The 21,356-nt window shown below is 38.1% G+C and overlaps 1 protein-coding gene across 3 annotated transcripts in view; it reads left to right on the top strand.

Moving 5' to 3' along the window:
* Positions 1 to 21,356, top strand: part of CFTR (CF transmembrane conductance regulator) — an 87,077-nt gene that overhangs the window by 20,715 nt on the left and 45,006 nt on the right. For 2 of the 3 annotated variants that reach the window (XM_038154893.1, XM_038154891.1), the window contains exons 6-11: positions 1,225 to 1,388; positions 1,888 to 2,013; positions 5,838 to 6,084; positions 8,391 to 8,483; positions 9,032 to 9,214; positions 11,801 to 11,992. In XM_038154893.1, the coding sequence (XP_038010821.1) occupies positions 1,225 to 1,388; positions 1,888 to 2,013; positions 5,838 to 6,084; positions 8,391 to 8,483; positions 9,032 to 9,214; positions 11,801 to 11,992 (1,005 nt within the window). The remainder of the gene's footprint in view (positions 1 to 1,224; positions 1,389 to 1,887; positions 2,014 to 5,837; positions 6,085 to 8,390; positions 8,484 to 9,031; positions 9,215 to 11,800; positions 11,993 to 21,356) is intronic. The other variant, XM_038154892.1, reaches the window with a different exon arrangement.

Below are 21,356 nucleotides of genomic sequence, written 5' to 3'. Positions count from 1 at the left end.
CCTGAGTGCTCTTTGTAAAATAAATACTCATTCATTACCTTAAGAAAATGTGTTGGCACATAGTAATAGAAATGCTCATTCTGATACTTATGACATTCTTTATCCCCTATGCTGATTAGAAGAGGAAACCTAAAAAGCAGTTAAATCATAAAAACATGTTTTTTTCTGCAGACCAGTGAGACTAAGGTTGTTAAACAGCTGGTTTCATAGAACTTGCTGGTTCAATCCTTACATCCTACTTCCTGATGACTGTATCTTTTTACTAAGGTGACTCAGTTAATTTCTGTCATTGAACAAGCAATGAGGTTTAACCTCTTGTTCCTATTATTACCCAGTCCACTGAAAAGGGATTCATGTTAGACTGTGTTAGGAAGTCTTAGACATCTGCCTTAGAAAATCTTAGAGAGTTTTCTGTAAAACTTCTTTTTGTTAGACAAAACAGCAAATCCCTGCTAATGCCTTTAGGAACTGGAAACTCTATGAACTTCTGTTCTTCAAGTGTGTTTATTGGCCCTTTGGTAGTATAAGATTTGCCTCCCTCGAAAGACACAGGATCAGAGAGGCTGTAGACACATGGCTGGAACTGCAGGGTGCACTTACTTGAAGCACTGCATGACTGTACAGAGCAATGTCAGCTGGTGCTGCGCAGGTTAGGACAAGTGGTCAGTCCTTGGAGCAGCGCAGCTGCAGTAACACAGACCCTGTGCACCCAATCACAGGGTTCACTCCAAAATCTCCTGGATGAGAGCTGCATTGAACTAGCTGTGTTCATACAGCAGTCATCTCTTCACCAAAGTAATATTTGCCTTCTACATCAGATTAAAACACTCTCAGAAGATTCTTACAAGTATTTTTCTCATCTTACAGTGGTTGAAAAAGCCAGCATTGATGCCAAATTCTGTTTACTTTTACAAAGCTGTGACTTTTCCTCATGCATATACATCACAAAGAGAAAGCTGCAGACTGAACTTTGCCTTAGAAAAATCAAAGTTTAGGCATGAAATGTATATGTATTGCTGCACTATCATCATAAGTAACACCCAGAATGCTATGTACTCAGGATCACAAGTCCTCCTTTATAAACTTGTTTTTCTACTGGAAATATTTGTACCATCCTTCACTATCTTTTTCAAAGTGTCACTTTAATGACTACTTCCTTTTCATGTAGTTTTCAGAGCACACCTTTAACTTTCATTATTTTTTTTCTACTTTGGCCTTCCATAGGGTCTTGCTCTGGCTCATTTTGTATGGATTGCACCATTACAAGTGGCACTGCTGATGGGATTGCTTTGGGATATGTTAGAAGCTTCTGCATTTTCTGGACTTGCTTTTCTAATAGTCATGGTCCTATTCCAAGCCTGGCTGGGACAAATGATGATGAAATACAGGTGACAAGAATGTTTTAAAATATTTCAATATATTTTCCTGAAACACTTTGGTTTTAAGAAGTTTATCCCTCTTGATTAAGGGACTCTGGTTAGGACATTATGTAGGATCAATTCAAAGAGTGTTTTCTGTGTAGGAAAAGTTACAGACAAAATTTCACATATTTAGGAGCAGGTCTAAAGTCTAAACTTAAAAAAATTGAAAGTCTAACATGGAGTAAATAGTGTTAAAATTAGATTTAGCATTGAATTTAGAACTTTTGGAATTAAAACTACTTGTTAGTTACTTGATCCATTCTTCTTAGAGTTTGTATTTTCTCCTTTTAAAACAATTATTTGATTTCTAATAATTTCTTCTATATTCTCCATAATAACTCTGTTGAAGTAAACATTTTAAGCAGAGGCATATATAGAAGCTGTTTTCATAAGATATAATGGGATACAAGCTACCTATGCAGGATGAAAAAGATGAAGATTGACCTACTGTCTTTTTACTTTGTAGGAATAAGAGAGCAGGAAAGATCAATGAGAGACTTGTCATCACCTCAGAAATAATTGAAAATATACAGTCAGTTAAAGCCTATTGTTGGGAAGATGCAATGGAAAAAATGATTGAAAACATCCGTGAGTAAGTGTGTTACACTTATTTGTTACACAAATTTTTTTATGTGCTCAGAAAAAAAGAAAATTAGGTGGCTGTGAACATCATCTGTGGTCATGTCAGTTAAGAAGTGAAGCAACAACTATTAATCCTCAATAAACTAACCGTGCATTCCCACACTGCAGCTTGGGGGTTTTTTCCCAATTTTTTTTCTAAGTTTACTATGGAGGTGAGATTTTTTTTTTAAATTTACTTCCTCATTTGTTATAACGATGTTTCAGTGGTTAGTTTGCACAGGTAAAACAATTGTGGGATCTGTGTTTGTTTCTGGCCAGCCCTGTCCTCATCTTAAAATAAAAAGCCCTTTTGTGATGGTTACATAAGGCTTAAAAGAAGTCCCTATTCTGTGGTGGAGGAAACAATATGAATCCTGTGCAGCCATTTTCTGAGAAATGCAATAAAACTGGTTATAAAATTTGCATACAATCTGTGGAAGAAGCAAATTAGATTCATGTATTTACCCTGCACATTTCCATTAACATTTACTGTCTGTAGATGGCCTTGTAGAATGCTTATCTTCCCAATTAATATAAGGATTGAACTGAAACTACCTGACCTGAAGGAGAAAGGAGGCAAAAGTTAGCTGAGACCTGTGAGAAGGAAGTCTTTGTTGTCAGCAAGGAGTTCGGGGGAAAGGGAGGAGAAGTGACATATTTATTGATGGGTGAAGCTGCATGAAAACTCTCCCATGCGTCCTGCGTGTTTGTTTAGTCTTTTACAGAGAAATAAAATTCTGTGCCAGGTGTGTGATTGGGAAAATAAAAGAAATACAAGTGTCATATTATCATGTAAATAACAGACATAAAATTATATTGTTCCACAAACATCTTCTTGTTCAGCTGCTTTCTAAAAGACAATCCAGGGAAAGTGAAGTGTTCTTTACCACTACAATTTGTAATTATTTACTATAAACAATCAGAGAAACTCAGTCTGAATCCAGGTCATGAGTGCTAGCTCAAGGATGGAACTAGTTTAGTATTCCCTTGATGTCACTGGTCACATGTATTGGTTTTAGGAAATTTGAGAGCACATCATACTAGCAAATCCTCTAGAAATTAATTAAATAAATTGTAGTCCACAAACTGGTCACAGAAACCTGGAAATTGGACTGTTATTTTATTAGCTATGTTTTCTATAATAATTTATGGTAAATTTTGTAATGCTGGAGTTAATTCTTACTGTATGATGAATGGATTTTTAAAAGACAAGAATGCAAGCAATATTACAAGATCAGAGTACTCCTCCTATGAAGAAAGGCTGAGATAATTGGAATTATTCAGCCTGGAGAAGAGAAGGCACTGGGTAAACCTTATTATGGCTTTTCAGTACCTGATGGGAGTCTACAAGCAATTAGTAGAGGGATGTTTTGCAAGGGTACATAGTGATAGGACAAAGGGGAATGGCTTTGAACTGAAGGAGGGTAAATTTAGATTAGATATTAGGAAGTGTTTCTTCCCTGTGAGGGTGTTGAGGCACTGGCAGAGGTTGCCAAGTAAAGCAATGACCCATGCCTGGAAGTGTTCAAGGTCAGGCTGGATGTGGCTTGGAGCAGCCTAGCACCTAGGGAAGGTGTCCCTGCTTATGGCCAGAGGGTTGGAACCGGATGATCTTTAAGGTCCCTTCCAACCCAATCCATCCTATAATTCTGTGATTCTTCCATATTTTTTAAGTCATCCAGCAGGTCACTCACTGAAGACATCACCAGAGCAAGTCAACCGAGGAATATCAGAGTTTCAATTGAATTTGTCTTGTGGAATCAGCTCTGCAGGACCTCCCAGTCATTTGGCTTGTTAAGCTGCTAGGAAACAAGACCTTGTGTTTGAAGCCATGTCTGTGTTTTAGCCAGTGTGTTACAACTCTGTCATCACAAAACCATTTTTGCATGCTGGCATTTTCTGATACAAGCCAGTTTAATCAGCTTCAGAGACACCTGAAGCTGATGGTGCTGTCTACTCTGTGCCCTCTTAAGTCTGCACTGAAAATAATTGTTCATAAGAAGTCCCTGAATAAACACACCTGCACTCTTATGGGCTGTGCACTGTATTCAGAGAAGTAAAAAACCACCCCACCAAACTGTTCCCCTGAACCATAGCATAGCACTGGAGAAGGTGAGGGTTGGAAGTGTCTGTACTTTGCCATTAGAGACACATCTTTGTATTAAGCAAAGGATCTCAAGCTTATGTATTAGTACTGGTTCCTGCAGCATCACTCCATAACCAGGCCTACACTGCTCTACACTCTTATATGCACAAGGCTCAAAGGGTCCCTTACATCTGTTTTCAATGACCCAAGTTGCATCAGCAAGACCTGTCCCAAGTGTGTTTTCTACAGAGCTTTCAAGTCTGTATCACAGACTTGAACAGACAGAACCATGACAGAACCACCTCTGGGAAACTTTCGCTTATGGCTGCATCAGTCTGGTGCTTGGGAACATACTGAAAGAGGTGTTAGTGCTTTCATTGTCCCTCTTTGGAGTAGGGCTGTGTTCTTCAGAACTGTGGGGCTTTTTGATAGCTTCTGGCCAGACATTTATGCGTGAATGGATGAGCACCAAGTCCCAAAATCTTTGTTATCTCTATTTGGTGCTGCCACTGGCAGTTTCATACAAGCTCTGGAGGGACTTACAAGGCCCCTTCTCCCAGGCAGTAACTCTATCATGGCGGTGACTTGACACACAGGCTACTTTATTCAGGCTTCTCTTGTGAAATACAGACTTAAGAAGAAATGCAGACACTGGGTCAATATGAGAAGACACGTAAATGTTGTGGTGCTCAGCCTTGCAACACCAGATACTGCCTTCAGCAAAGTGACTGCAAACTTCTGCATGGTATTCCAGTTGTCAGCACTCACCCAGTGAATGGGCATCTTGGGTTTTGTACCCTTTCTAGCCCCAGTTAATTGCTCTTGCAGGAGAGCAACTCCTCTATCACAGCAGCAGAGGTGCTTCTGTCCAGGCAAAACTGAGCTGCAGGGCACCTGGGGGATGTGAACTGAACAGGAGTCAGTTAAATGAGAACTGAAATGAGAGCAGTCAATAGAAACCTTCAGCACTGTCAGTTAAAGCTGCCAACTCAGAAAATTATTTATATCCTCTAGATTATTTATCTTTTTATTTAATAGCTTGCTATAAGATGCACGGACCTTGTGGAAACAGCTAGGAGTAATCACTGATTGCATTCCTGACTGCACAGGAGTCAGTAAGCTCCTCTGTAGACTGAGCTTCCATGGAGAAAGGAGGGTGGAGAGCAGACTCCCTGCCTTCCACTTCTTCAAACCAAGGTTAAGCGGCACCTTAGCTCACAGGTGAAGCCATTAGTAGCTTGCCATGCAAAAGAAGATGACCTTATAATCAGATTGTCCATTGTAAGGTTTTTTTATGGTAACGTATAACAAACCTGGCATTTCAAAGTATCTTTTTTCTAGAGGAGCTATGCATCTAAATGAGTATGGGATAATGCTTCTGGGAGTACATCACATACCACAGTGTTAGCTGCTTGATGTTGGCTGTGCCAGGAACCGTAGAGGCTTGTGGCTTATTCAGTATGTAAATCATGACAGATTATTGCTACTTTGTCTGATATCTCTGAACACTGATGTTAAAATTTGACTCTAATGATTTTTTAGGCCCAGAAATAGTTTGGAGTCTTACTTTTTAGCCGCAATTCTAGAAAAGAAGGATGAGTGAACCTCTGAGTTCATTGTTATGCCAACAGTTCCATCCAAAATATTTGTAAATTGTAAAATGTGAAATCCTACACTAATTATTTGTACTTTTTTTTTTTTTTTAACAGAACTGAACTGAAGCTTACCCGAAAAGCTGCTTATGTGAGATATTTCAACAGCTCAGCCTTCTTCTTCTCAGGCTTTTTTGTGGTGTTCTTAGCCGTGCTTCCGTATGCTGTGACTAAAGGAATTATTCTCCGAAAAATCTTTACCACCATTTCCTTCTGCATTGTTCTTCGAATGACAGTGACCAGGCAGTTTCCAGGCTCTGTACAGGCCTGGTATGACTCCATTGGAGCAATAAACAAAATACAGGTAGGCTGCATAGACTAAAATCCTCCCAAGTACGTAAGCTAATTCTTTATATCGTGTTATCTTGTCAGCTGATCAGCAAAAGCACACAGCCTTTATGCAGACTTTTGGAATATATGTTGCTTTGACTAAGCACCATGAAGTGTCATTATAAATCTTGATATTGTTCCCCAGGCAGCATAACCACACAAGTTTCATGCTACCTGCTTGCTGCTTTTTTTTTTTTTTTTTTAGTTTTTGAAACAGTGACATTTAGTTAGTTATTATCATTGCAGAAGAATAAACTTAATAAAATCATGACTTGTGGTGCTTAAGAGATGTTTTTCCTCCAGAAAAGGAAGTTCAAAATTAGTACATGTTTTATATAGCATGGCTTCCAGGAGCTGCACTCACAGATATTCTGTTTTTCTGGATATTTGTGACAACAACAGCAGGAGTTTGTGCATTTTATGCAAATGTGCATCTCATTCATTATGAGTAGCAAACACAATGAAGGTACCAGTCAAATAATTATTACCCACCTTACCTACTGAGATCAATTGCTCATGTGCCAGCATGAGAGGCTTATCTGCAGAGTAAAATCATGATGGATCCTCATTAACTCCATATTTTTTTAGCTGCTGTTCTGAAATTACTCCCTAGGAAGAGAATTCTTACACTATTTGGGGTGAAATCTTGGACCTTTTTCATTGCATATTTATAGATGTGGGGTTTTTTGTAGAACACAGATTTTATCATTTTTAGTGTGGTAAAAATAACTAATACAGAACCTAAAGATCTTAATCAGATGTCTGAACCTCAGTCTAGAATAATAAGTAGGTGTAGGATTTTTATGATTTTCAACTGGGCAGGAAATTCAAGAAATCTAGCCATAAACCTTTCCATTTGACATTCAGGAGGCTGCTTTGTTAGGTTCCATTATAGGCTTTGCTTGTGCTCTCAAATTCCCTAGGCATTAGTGGAAGTAACCTGTCTCTCCTGTTTCCTGGAAGAGTGTGTCCAATGCCCTGGACACAGTCACAGAACTGGCAAGCCCAGTTGTCACAACATTGCCCTCACTTCACTGAATGCTTGTCTTTGGAGATGTTAGCAAATGGGTGCTCCAGAATCCATAAATAATCATCTCTTTGTGGCAGGTTCAGTATAGTCCCCATAGACAGACAGGACAGACTCCCAGAGCGCCAAAGCCCTTTACTAGTCTTGAGAAACATAAATAAGAATAATAAGCCACTCACACATCTCTCTGATTTAATTTCCACATCAGTTTAGAGAGCTGACTGGGTCAGGTATATCCCCTGGGTTATTATTGTATTTTCACATGTTTTTAGACCATGATATTTCAGAACCAGTGTGCTCTCTCTGACTGTCACTGCTACAGGAGCTCCACTGGATGACCCCTTTGTTATGAAAGCATAGCTATTTTTTTTTCCCATAAATCATGTGTGTCATGCCTTCTAGTTTTTCAGTTCCTGCCCTTTCAATCAGCTGCCTAATTGTTATGCCAACAGAGCCCTTCTTCTACTTGGAAAATTTGCAAGTGTACTGTTGAGAACTGATTTCCCCATGAGTCTGCTTAGGTTTTCTATTGTATTGCCCATGTAGACCTATTTGCTTCCATATAATTCAAAAAGAAGTAGAACTTGGACGAGACAAAATCTACAGACTACACAACCTTGCTAAAATAATGGAATAGAGAGGCTGCCTTTTCTACATTATCATAGCTTTACTCTTATTTCCCAATGCTATCCCAAAAGGCAACACCAGCACTGGGTTGCCAACTTGTGTCATTTGAAATTACACTGCATCACTGCTGCACTTGCCAGGATCATTATCTGCCTTTTATTTTTGTTGGTGGAGAGATCATTCCAACTCTTTTAAACTCTTGCAGTTTTGGAAAAGGGAGATAACAGCATGTAGCTGCTTTGTTTCACTGTTTACCAGAGTGCAACCTTCTACATCTTACTCCAAAACCAAAGCTTTATTTGAGAAAGGTTAAACTCAGAGGGATGATTTTGCCAGATACAAGTCCCGAAAGCAAAACAAGTGCCAAGTTTTGATATTCTTTCTAAATCAGAACCTAATATCTTTATGGCTATGTTTTCACTAGCAATGAAAGAACTAGTAGTTTCAAAAAATTTTCCTTCTGCATCCAAAAATGTTGTATAATTTATATTTATGCCTCTTGCTGAAAGCACTGTAATGCAAAAGTGCCACCAGAAGTATTAGTGCTCTGTGTAGGCAAATATAGACTGCTTTGTGCAATATGACCTTGTCCCTTACTGTTTCATCTGCTTTCATGGTGTTTCTAGGATTTCTTGCTGAAAAAAGAATATAAAGCTCTGGAGTATAATCTAACAACCACTGGGGTTGAGCTGGACAAAGTAACAGCTTTTTGGGATGAGGTTGGTACTTTTACCCAAACTATATTAAAACACAGAGTGTATATGTATATTTTTAAAATGTTTGCCATGGTGGTCTCTAAAAAGAGCAGCCTACACTCTTTCATTTTAACTAGCTTCAGCTTTCAGCAGGTAGGGAATACTTAGCAAGTAATTAATGCATGATATCAAATTATACACATTGAGAAACTTGGGAAGAAACCTTTTAATAAGTGCTAAGGCCTGTAATAAGCAGTTATTACTGACTTAGGCCAGCCTGAAAACAGGATCAGGCTATGTCATGTAAAAACATCAGAAAACAGTTCTATAATAAGCAGATTTTGTTTGTGTCACAAATTTTGGCACAAGTCCAATACATACATTAAAAATACATATTCAATAATATAATTAGTATTTTGTTGAGAGGAAAAGTATCATGAGAAAAGTAAGTTGATACATTTTCCTAAGTCCATAGTATGATAGATATGATGTATATCTGCACATGTATACTCTGTATATGCATGTTTTATTTATTTTTATGTACATCAAATATATATCCATGTATGTTGCAGGGCATTGGAGAGCTGTTTGTAAAAGCAAACCAGGAAAACAACAACAGCAAAGCTCCTAGCACTGACAGCAATCTCTTCTTCAATAATTTTCCCCTTCATGCCTCTCCTGTTCTTCAGGATATAAATTTCAAGATTGAAAAGGGTCAGCTATTGGCTGTTTCTGGATCTACTGGAGCAGGCAAGGTATTTCTCTTTCTGCTGGTTCAACAAGAGTCCTAATAACTATAGAGAATAATATTGTGTTGTTACCTGTACTGTTACCTCTATTTTTACTGTATTCTTGCTATCCTGTGCATGGATAATCTGCAAGTTTCACTGAAATAGTTGCTTGAAGTTTTTATACTGTGGCCACTATGAGATAGAGTTTGCTGGATATTTTTTGCAATAGAAGGTTATAAGAATTATAGAATTATAGAATTATAAAGAAATAGCAATTTAATGACAAAAATGTTTTCCCCATTGGAAGTAAAAGGAAATTTTTCAGGACTAATGCATACTGAAACCTAAAGTTAAGGCTTATGGGGAGAATCTCCTTGCCTTTAAAAAAATGAAGAATATAGAATAGATATACTGATGGCTCAGTGTGCAAGAAAGCATTTTTTGCCCTGCCTTGCTAACATTTAGAGGAAAAAACTGAACACAAGATGGTTTGTTACCTGACAAGGCTGACAGGAATATAGCTAGGTGTGTGTGCCCTGGACATGTGGTGTCCCTGAGCACTCAGCTCTGGTTCCTACAGTGCCTCACTTGGGCTTCCTGAGACCCACCTGAAAGCCTGGGGAGACTGCTGCTGAAACTGGTGGTTTCCTGTGAAAAGTTGTGGTTTAGATTATTCATCATTTTACTACCCCAAAACGTTATCAATGCATTCAGTTTGCAGATGACACATCCAATTAACATCATTAATACAAAATGAGTTGAACTGTGATACTCTTATTCTCTTTGAACAGCAAGTAATTAGATGAGTCTTGATGAGTCTTTCATCTTCACTGCATTTTTTGAGGAAATGTGAAAGTTAAAACATGTTCATTATGCTTCTCCTGTTTAATAAATTATAGGTGAAAATTTCTTTTACTTGCATGTGGTAAAATCTTTGGTCTGTTGGAGTCAATGACAAAGGACCCATCAATTTCAGTATGATCAGGGCTTCTTATTTTTCATTAATGATCCCCACAAGAGAGAGCAAGGGACTCAGAACATGAGATAGTCCTCAAGATGATGTGTTAAGGTGTATTTTAGTGTGATACTTTTGAATTAGCCAAATGGTTTATTGCTCTTGCTAATGCTGGTAATTGTAATGTAGAAATGTGAACTAGAAAATGCTGGAGGATGTATGTATATCTCCTTTAATCTGCTACATAGGAAATTGAGGAAAATTCAGATTACACTGAACAGTCTGAGTACATGCATACAAAAAATTTGCACTTTCCAAAGCAATAAAAACAAAAGCCTTATAATATTAACTCAAAAGCTTAGTATTATAAAAGTCAAAAAATAAGGTTCACCTCCCACCCACCACCCCCCAAAAATTGCTGCCCTTCTTTTACACATTCTTAATGTGAGGATTCCTTCATGGTGCTGGAGGCTGTTACTGTGTATTCCAGGAATTGTCAGGCCCATGAAACAGACTGCACAATTTTATCTATATTAACTATTTAATCTATAACAGGTATGAAGCCTGACATCAGCTGTTTTATATTGCTTCAGTATTAGATAGACTTTGTTTCAGTTTTGTTTTGTTTTTTAATTTGTGTATATGGCACAAGATACAGCGGTGTAACACCCAGTGTACAAAACATACCAAAGAGCTGTCCTTTGCAAGATTGGGAACTTCTTACTCAGCATTTTGGAAAAGTCACATTCTGGTATAAGGGAAGGAATCTCATGAGAATCCCCCAGTATAGTGTATAACTTACAAAAGCATCTCTGGGCTTGACAGCATGAAACTGTGACTTAGACAGATTTTTTAGATCTTTGGCTGTTACGTCCCAACTTTGTTGACTGTTTATTGGCGATAGGAACACCACTGCAAGGGCTCTGTAACAAATTTTTCCGTGTATTTCTCAATTCTATTCTTTGATCTAGTAGCCAGTGATGTGTGACAAGGTTACTACGAGCTACTGATTAACTTTGAAATTATAACATGTCAGTACTGAAGTTGCAATCAATTCTTTTATGAAGGGAAATAGTAAATATGCTTAGGTCATGCATTCACGTAAATGAGTTAACAGTTGCAGAGGAAAATTCAGATCATACTGAGCAATTGTGTATACTTACACTGAGAAATTGCATTTTTCAAGGCAATACAGATAAAATACGAGCACTAGCAAAATGATAAACATTAATTATGTTGTACAAAGAACAAACAAAATAGTCACTGATAATGTGAAAATCAAGTAGAATTCTCTACAAATACTAGTACCTTAGGTCTGAATGTGTTTCACAGATAGATTTTTACCTCGCAAGATTATTGATAGCTTCATTAAAATGACATACTTCTGCAGCAGCATGCCTTTTTTACAAGACATCTTACACAATTTTTATCATTTATTAAATTAAGTTTCTCTTCTATTAGAGGCCTTTCAGAATCACACATATCAAGAAAATCTCCACTAATTGCAGTTTGCACTAAATGTCACTTACAGGGACACTCTTGATGAGACAAATATGCCATTTAAGTGACTGAGCAGAGTGACTCTCACTATGTGCAACATTTCTTTTTGTTGTACAGATCTCTGATGTATTAATCAAGTGTTAATGTTTTTTCAGACTTCTCTTCTGATGTTGATAATGGGAGAATTGGAGCCTTCACAGGGTAAAATTAAACACAGTGGAAGGATATCCTTTTCACCTCAAGTCTCCTGGATCATGCCTGGAACAATAAAAGAGAACATCATTTTTGGTGTATCCTATGATGAATACAGGTACAGGAGTGTCATCAAAGCCTGCCAACTAGAAGAGGTTAGTCATCTAGGACTTTTAAGACCTGTGACCCAACCAAAGTGAAAAACCCCAAGGAAAAGGTATGGGAATGGGGTTTAAAGCAAGTGAGAAATTTCTGATATTTAAGGAACTCAGCTAGACATCCCAATTTTGTGGAATTACAAGTCACCTTGTTGCCAGCAGCCTGGGAGATACACTGACACTTCTGGTAGTTTACACAACAGAAGCTGGGTAAGCTGGCTCAGATATTGTATTGTGTCTGCCTTCCTTGCTAGTTAAAAACCTGAGTAAACATACTGATGCTGAAGAAATTATGTACAAATATGTTATTCCTAAATTTTCTTGTCACATTTCTTCCACATAAAGAAGCTTTTCCTTACACTTTTATAAATTAACCTGTTTTTCTCCTTTCTTTTGCATTTCAAAAATGGCTGCAAGGATAACTGGAATGCTGTGGCAGAAATCTGAAATATTTAATAGAAAACCTTGCCTAAATTTGGGATTTTTTCACTAAAAGTTCTTAGACTGGAAATAATTGCAGGATTGATCCTTATGTGATATGTAGCCCACAATGAGTACAATCACATTAAAATGTCCTTGTATGTGCTTGATGTTGACCGAGGGTAGTATAGTGAACTATATTTTACATATGGCAAGATACAAAAGGAGCCAGCATTTGAGATGTTTGCAAAATCTGCTATGGCTTAAGATTTTGTCTGTAATACACGAATACAACCAGTAAATATTTAACTGTGCTGAACAGGATTTTTCTTTTGGCCACACAGTGAAGCATATTTTTCCTTAGCAGTCAAGCAAGAAACCATAGCCAGTCTGATTAAAAATAAGCTTACTACTGTATTTCATCTCATTTAAGCAATGAATTAATATTTCCCAGTATGTTTCTGGCCATTTCAGCTTATATTTGGATTTTTCATTTGGTTTGCTGGAGATCTCTTGGGAAGCTCCTGAAGACTGGAGAATTAACAACTTCCGTGTCAGGCTTGCTGTACAGCTGTCCTTAACCCCGGTTGTAAAAGTTATAGTTAATGCCAAAGCTCCAAGAAACAACTGGCTCCAGCAGCTCAAACCTGCCCTCACTCGAGGAGCTTCCCATGCCAGGCCCTTCCTAGAGCAGCAGGTGGTTGCTGGTGGCTCAGTGCTGGGGGACAGCTTGGGGTCTCAGTGGCCGTGGGATGGCTCAGTGTCTCAGCAGGCTGCAGCTCCTTTTTTCTCCAGGCAGGCTCAATCAAGCCAGCTTTGATCTGCGTTGGTGCAGCTCTGTGCAGAATGATATGCTTCACCTCCTAGCAGGGCTTATTATTTGAGATCGGGTCTGATACTTCTGCATTTTTTTTTCTCCTGGACTAAATAAATTGGGCTGCCCTGAAGAGAAGGCAGAATAGTCTGGAAGGAAGCCAAATGCATTACTTTATTGCTATTATTATGCTTTCTTGTCTTGTTAGCTTTCATGTATTAGTTACCAAACAAGACTCAGTATGGCAGATTGAAGGATGGATTTCAAATATTAATTCCCTGTTTATTCCCAAGTGCAACCTTTTAGGGAGTTATTATATTAGTGCTTTGCATTGGAGTTCATGTGTGGGTGTTTGTTCTCATTCTCCAGACAGGAAAAACCAAGGGAGTTTTGCCTGACTGAGTTCACTCTGCCCCCTTCTTTGCAACCTTCCTAGGTAGTCACATATTCCACCTGAAAACAGGCCTGCTGAGTCCAGTTCTTATGTGGAGCTCTCAAGAAACCAAGGATTGGTGATACAGGAGAGTTTATTTCCTTATTGTGCATATGCTCCAAGTCAGTTAATACAGAGCTCTTAACAACAGCTAAGTCACATTTATTTCCAAGCTCTATACTCACCAAAATGTTTTTGGAATACAAAGACATTGTATATATCTTTGTATAATATTCTTATATTTCGATGTATAATTTTCTTATATAATAATATGTATAATATATGTATATCTATGTATATATCTATGTATATATTCTTTGACCCAGTGGGCAAATAGATGTATTAGTAGGGTGAAAAGTAATATACCTGTGAAGTGCCCTTTTAACTTTGCCATTTCCACCGTCAACCTACGGAGGAAGCAAACTGAAGATCTAGTCCAGCTCATAAATTTGATGTCTTTCCCCCTCCTTCTTTATTAGTGCCCATGAAACACTGCAGGTCACTCTGTGTGGGTCACATCAAAACCCATTTACGTGGGTTTGAGGCTCCCAGACACACAGGGAAGCCTGTTCTTGTCCCACACAGCCTGTTCTTGTCTGCTGCAGAACAGGATGCTGAAGCCAGGTGATGTCACACAAGGTGTCTCCACATTGTTTTAGGTCAATAGAGATGTTGAAATTGTATTAGGGAAGTGTAACTTATATAATTTGGGGTGCATGAGAGTTTTTACAAAAGTCAGTGCTACATTCTCCTGCCTTTTTTGATTTGGTATGTAGCTAATTTACTAAGGAGGTATCACTTAGAGCCTCTTCAGAGTTGCTAAGTATGCAAAATAAATTTCTAAGCAACCATGAAAGATGGAAAGTGCAAGTAAATATTTCCAAGGGCTTTCCACATTTTTAGGTGTCCGAGAATAGAATTTTCCCTGTATGGGAAATCAGATCTTTATTCAGAGGTTAGAATGTCAGATTATGTTAGATTCTGTAAAGTTGTAGAGAATGGCAAACCTGGTTATGTTAGCCATTATCTAAACAACAGGTTTGCTTTGGTAGGTTTGTCTTGAATGGAAGAATTTTTTATGTTGTTCTAAAAGATACTCTCACAGCTTGCATTTTGTTCAATTTGTGCGTGGAACCATCAAAAGGAAGCTTAAAAAGATAATTTCTTCTCCAGGTAATTTTGATTAATCACAAAAAGTATTACTGAAAAGCAGGGAAACTATGAGCAACAAAAGGATTTTCTTCTATTTCTTTTCTGAGCTTACATAAGTTCATAGGAATTTAGAGCACAGAAATGGGACTTTTTTGGCCCAAGTAGTTCAGGGAGCTACATTTGTACTTCCTTAACTCTCATAAGGGACTTCTGTCTTCAGCTTCTTAATCTTTTTGCCTTGATGCAATCCATCTACCCTCCAGTTGTGCCATTCTACCTGTTCATGATGTACTGTGAAACAGAAGATAGATGCAGATTAAGAAGAAAATGGTTAGCTATATAAGAGATCTGCATACCTCAGAAGTACTCTGCCAAGGTAGTTTGACAAAGTGTGTCTGTGTAGGGCAATGCTCTAGGATGTCAGTCTGTGCCTGAGGTCACAAGCTGAATTAGGGCATCCATGTCTCTCAAGTACCTATTTTCTCATGCACAGCGTGGCTGTTGTCCCACCCAATGCCCCTGACACGATTGTGGGACTGATGGGCAGCCAGATGCAGGGAATTCTCCCACAGTGGGTATGGTTTTGTGAGTCCACGTGTGGGAAGCGTGTTTTAATGGTGCTCCTTGGAGTGTAGTCCCCCCTGGTGACACACATGACAGTGTCAAAAGTTTCATTCATGGTCCCTGGTCCTCACAGCTCTTCTCTGTAGCATTCTCTGGCACATGGCGGGAGCAAGGTCAAGGGGCAGCACAGTGCAAGCCAGTCTGAGAGCACGAGATCTGAGCTGTTGAAATGATCCACAATGACAGACAGTCACGTGCTGAAGGCTCAGTGAGGGAAGTTAGTCAGATCTGACTGCCACTGCTTCTCATCATTTCAGGATGTCACTGTACAGGCACTGAATAATACCGAAGAATCATGAGAAGGGTTCTCAGCTGCATCTCTGGGCATCAGTGAAAGTATGCCTGGGATACTTTTTAAACTTACCTTTTCATCTATATTTTTATGGTAGTGTAGCTTGTTTTATACATGTAAAATGATTAAGAACTTGATTACAATTACATTTTCTGGTTATATTTTTTCCTTTGAGAGTAATTAGGGCATCAGAAGAGTTAAAATAATGTTTTACAATGTTGTTCTCGTTCCTGCATTTGTAAATGGGAAGAGGTTATGAGAAGAGCAGTAAAAGGTGAAAGAACAAAAATGAGTGCTTTGGAGTTGAGATACAGGGACTATAATTAAGAGTTTCATTAGTGTTCTTGATAGCCAAAAGAAACAGCCTTACTGGCAAAAAATTCTCTCTGAATGCCTGGCACACACTGAATATGCCTGCAGTGAGATGTAAGTTGTGTGTAGACAATGCCCATATTTTTGTGTGATGCTGAACTCAAGGGAATGCCAATCCACTTAAATTACATGACACATTCTGTAAAACATCATACTAAAAAGTTTTCAAGATTCATAGGAAAAGGGCTACCTGTTCCTTCACTACTGCCTTCCTGCTCTCTTTTCCTTTTCTTGGAAAACAGTGATTATTTTAGCAAGCAAGAAAGCAGGATGCATGCCTAATTTAATATACCCTCTGAAATTAAAGTCCCAGTAAGCAAATAAGAAGGTGAAGGTTTTAACCACCTAGGTTAAACCATTCCAGCACAGATCAGAAGTCCTTACCATTTGTCCTTTATTTAGAAGCTTTTTTGAAAGGAATTGTTTTAATAGGAGTACTTTTGAGTTTGCAGGTGTTACCTCATATCAATTACCTCTGAAGTCTTATATTGGCATGCTGTAATAGAGAGTAGACAAGATGCAATTGGTGTGGATCCTGAGCACATTTTCTAAAGGCAGTCCCAACAGACAAAGGAACTCAAAAAGTAAGATAAAATGAATTGGTGCTGCCTCAGCAGCACTTTTGACAAAGTGGTTTACCCTTTTTATCAAGTACCTTTCATCACATTCATAATCAAAAATTGTAGCAAGACAGTCTGAACTCTTGCCAAACACATCAAGTAAAAACCACTGAGAGATGTGAATTTCCAGAATTTGTATGTCTGTGGAAACTTGCCACTAAATTTGAAGTAATTCTAAAAATGTGACTTCCCAAAGGATTACATTTAATTGGAGTTTGTACTAATGTAATGGCAGGGATAACATGAATATAAATTGAAATTTGTAGGATTAAATTTGTAGGTGGTATGTGGGTTTGCAAAATCCTTTTTACTCATGTTATGAAAAATGGAAAAAGAATGTGACCTTGATTTTCAGATATTTAGATTTAAAAATCAGAATTAATAGCCTGCTATATGCAGAGTATGGGATTTTTGTTTGATTTTATCACAGTAAGTCGTAACTTAAGTAATAACTTGAAAAGTTAAGCAGGTAAAAGCTCTGGACAGTTGAAACAGGCATATTCATGTTTGAATGCTGTTAACATTGAACAAACTGATCCTAAGAGAAGGCATTCCTCCAGTCAAGACTACAAAAGCAGTCCTGTTACAGTTATTTGTGTTTAAAAATTAACAAGCAGCCTATCACATTTGATAGGTCCAGTGGTTCATGAGTTTCGAAGCCATACTTCCATAACTTTCAGTTTTACCTTTTTGTTATGTAAGATAGATATTTTTCCACCTACTTAATTCATGTGATCCTTCAATAGTTACTTAAGAGTCCATAAACACATAATGGCAAGTCACCTTTGAGAGATTACCACTCTCTAAGTAAACACATGCTCTGATTTGAGGACACCAGCTGCTCATGAATGTAATGTTTAACATGGCATGCAGATAGAGGAAGTGTTTCCATGTGAAATTAAATTATATAATAGTACGACAGAAGTTTGTGGTCAGATTCTGTAGGGTTTTGAGCTGGGTTTACTGGCAGTGCAGGAGATTAATTTACATCTAATAACTAGATTGTGGAGAGATTAACTATTGAAAGAGATAATCAATAGGCCAAGCCCAGGTTCGTGTTCCTGTATGTTCAACATCTTGCAAAGGATGGCATCCACCCTGGGGGAAGAAGTTCACTGCAGGGATAAGAAAGCTCCAAAACTGAAACACAGCCTTGCATCCCGTGTACTGCTCCAGATCCTCTTATCTGTGTTGATTTTGGGTTGGTTTTCATTTGGTTGGTTTGGTGGTTTTTTGTTGTTTTGGGCTTTTTTTTTTTGTCACATGATGAAATCAGTAGATGTTGAGAAGTTCTGTCGCAGTGAAATACTTTGTGCGGTGATTTTGAGCCTCGTTTTCACAAGAGAAATGGGCAGATTACAAATTATGTGGAGGAGAGGAACAATAAAGGGTTCAAGTGTGGAACAGAGTCCTTTGTGGTATGTAATTCTCTATAGGAGGGTATTAAATGGTAGCTTGGTTATCTAATCAGGTACATGTCTATGGTGTAAATTATGTGAGAGCAAGTGATTTAACCTGTCTTCACAGCTGGGGAGAGCCACTGGCATGTCAAGGTGAAGTTTATCACATCCTAACATAAACAGCTAAAAGAGTATAAATGCCTCTTTCAGGCAGAAACTCCATGTAATATGTCACAGACTCACAGAATATCCTGAACTGGAAGGGACCCACAATGATCAAGTCCAACTCTAAAGGCAATCTGGGGATTGAACCCACAATCTTTGTGTTATTGGCACCACATCAAACCTCCAGTGCTGCACCTCAGACACGTGGCCCCCAAAGCTGGCTACCTTTGCTTTTTCCATCCTTCACTGGTGTGATCTGCTGGCCTCCACAGACTCCTCTAACTGAAATTCTTATCTGGGGCCCAAAATCATTGGCAGATCAGCTGTGAGGCTGCAGACAGTGAGTTTTCTGGGTGAACTGGAAGTTAAGAGGCTAGCACAGTTTCTTTATAGCAGGGGAACATCTTGATTAGAGACAAACTCCCAAATGCACCGACTTAAAGGAGTTTATCAGTGATCACACAAATATGTACAACAGACCCACCCCCCCCCACCCCCCCCCCCCCCCCCCCCCCCGAAATGCTCTCTTTTGATATCATTTATTTAGAAAAACAGTTTCAGTCAACACAGGCCTCCTCATCTCTTTCCCTGTCATAGGTACAGGGCTCTGGACTGATTACCTTGGATGTTGTCCTACCTTCTGTGTCTTTTCTGGAATCATATTTAATTCTCTTACCCTGCATTTAACCTACCCACATGCAGTGCACTGACTACTTCATGTTTCAAAAATCTCTTCCAAGGAAATATTTGCCATAGAGAAAGCAAATTTTGCCAGCATTCGTCTGAGTTTTGGGTGAGCCTGACACTCTGTTTGAGGTCACAAACTATTGGAAAAACAAAGCTTGTGATTTTGGATCATGAATCCTTCATAAATGTTTCAGCTAAAGTCTAACAAAAGCCTTGGCTTACAGAATCACAGGGAGAGAGAAGAGTGTTATCTAAATAAAAAAAAAGTCTTGTTTGAAATACTTAAATAAATCTGGTTTTCTGGCTTATTCCCAAGAAAATGAGGATTCAAGTTTGTTCAGGCTGGTTATCTAAAAGTCAACATACAAGAAATTACTGGAAATTCTTCATATTTAAAAAATTCATAGAAGGATTCTGTAGTAGGTATGAGTCTGAAACACAAGTCTTGATTTCAAAACTTTAAAAATTCAAAAGATGATGATAAAAAGGAAGTACTTCAGTAGCAATGAGAGTAGGGAGATTTTTCTGGGAACTGTGAAAAAAGAATAGGGAATGTTAACGGCAATGAAGAAAAAGAAGAGTATAAAGATTATTGCAGAGGTGACTATAATAAAAACAGAAAGTAAATAGAGAACTGAAATAGAATGAAGATGAAATGAAGAGAGTCAAGACTGCTGCTCTGTTCCATCAGTTTCATGACTGTTTTGTCTTTTATGAGAGAAAGCAGAAGAGATATGTTCAACCCCACACAATTAAAGACAAATTTAAGGAAGAAAAATAAGTCCCATAAATAAAATACTTAGGTTCTGTCATTAGAACTGCTTGAGTAGTTTGAGTAACTTTGGACATATTAAGCAAGTCTTGGTTCTTAGAGTCTGTTTTCTGTCATGCTTTATTATCTTCATTGTTGCTAATGATTTATCAAATGATTCTGATAACAATTAATCTCTACAGAAAAGACTTGCAGTGTGAAGTCCATTCTGAGGTTTCCTTTTTTAATAACAAGATCATATTTCCTGTTCACCCTGAACTTATCCTGGCTGTATTCTTCCTTACCAAGCCCAAAGGTATTATGAGGGCCATCCCTTTGCTGCTGAGGTAGATGAATATGGCATTTTCACTGCAAAAAAATGCAAATAACTATTAAAAAGGGTGCCTTCTCCTTGAGTGTGCAACTTTTTAGTTCCTGACATTAGAAGCATCCACTAAAGTAATTAATGTCTATGGGAACTGTAGAGATTTTCATATATGAATAGTTACCAACCTGTTTCTCAATTTAAGCATTCAGAAATAGATATGTTAAGAAAAAATCCAGTGGCTGGCTCATATTTCATTAATACGCTGAGTCTTGTGCTGTTCAGCATCATTACATTAGGTTTGTCCCTGGCTTGATTTCACTTCCTGCCCAAAATGACAGCAAGGATGTATTGGGACCAGCCCTATGTACTTTTTTACAATAGGTCATGAGTGTTCCAACAAATAGCATTGTGTGTCTATTGGACTTCATTACTTTGTTTATGCCTTTGAAAGAAATTACTAAACATTTTTTAATTATTATAATGACAGCCTGAAAAGTTCTTTGTCTGCTCCATGCCATATATTATTTTGAGGTGAAGGGTAGAGGAGAGCAGAAGGGGAACTCATTAAAAGTCTGATTAAAATTCCATGTTGACACACCTGCAGAGAAATATATCTGATGAAATCCCACAACCTTTAAAGCAATGGGAACCCTGGAATGAATTTCAGTAGAGCTGGAATTTAATCCTGTTTGCAGGAGAAGACATGCTGGGCCCAGCTCTTCACCTGGGTTTTTTGGGAAGGAGTAGAATCAGGAAACAGCAAGGGCACCAGCACCATTGCAGGCTGCAGTACTGGTAGAAATGGGAAACAGCTTAAATCAGCTTGGAGGTCTGGATACTTCATCATGCAAACCCCAATGATAAGGCCAAATTTACAGATGGTCAACATGACTCCTGCATACGTAATGAGACTACAAGTGATCTGACCAGGTTGTCTCAAAGAAATGCCAAAAAACTTCTTATGCCAGAATTTCACGTGTTCTCTCAAAATACTTCATGACTTATAGGAAGGTGGTTTTGTTACATTTAGAAAATTTTTCTTTAAAACTGTTGCTGGCACTGTTTTTCACATTCCTCCTCTTTCTGCAAATACTTGAGCTGATATGTATATATGTATATGTATATATATATGTATACCAGGGATTTGCTTCTGTGACTTGATTTACGAGAGGAAAAGAACTAGTTAATGTGAGAATAATTTTAAAATCACCTGCAACAGATTTTCCATACATAAAAGCATCTTGATTTTAAGGTCAGAATCCTCTAAGTCAGGAAGTAAATGCTATTATCAAATTAAAGAGTT

Source organism: Motacilla alba, chromosome 1A (assembly GCF_015832195.1).
Source record: "Motacilla alba alba isolate MOTALB_02 chromosome 1A, Motacilla_alba_V1.0_pri, whole genome shotgun sequence".
In the NCBI taxonomy this organism is placed as follows: Eukaryota; Metazoa; Chordata; class Aves; order Passeriformes; family Motacillidae; genus Motacilla; species Motacilla alba.
This window is presented reverse-complemented; position numbering and strand designations above follow the sequence as displayed.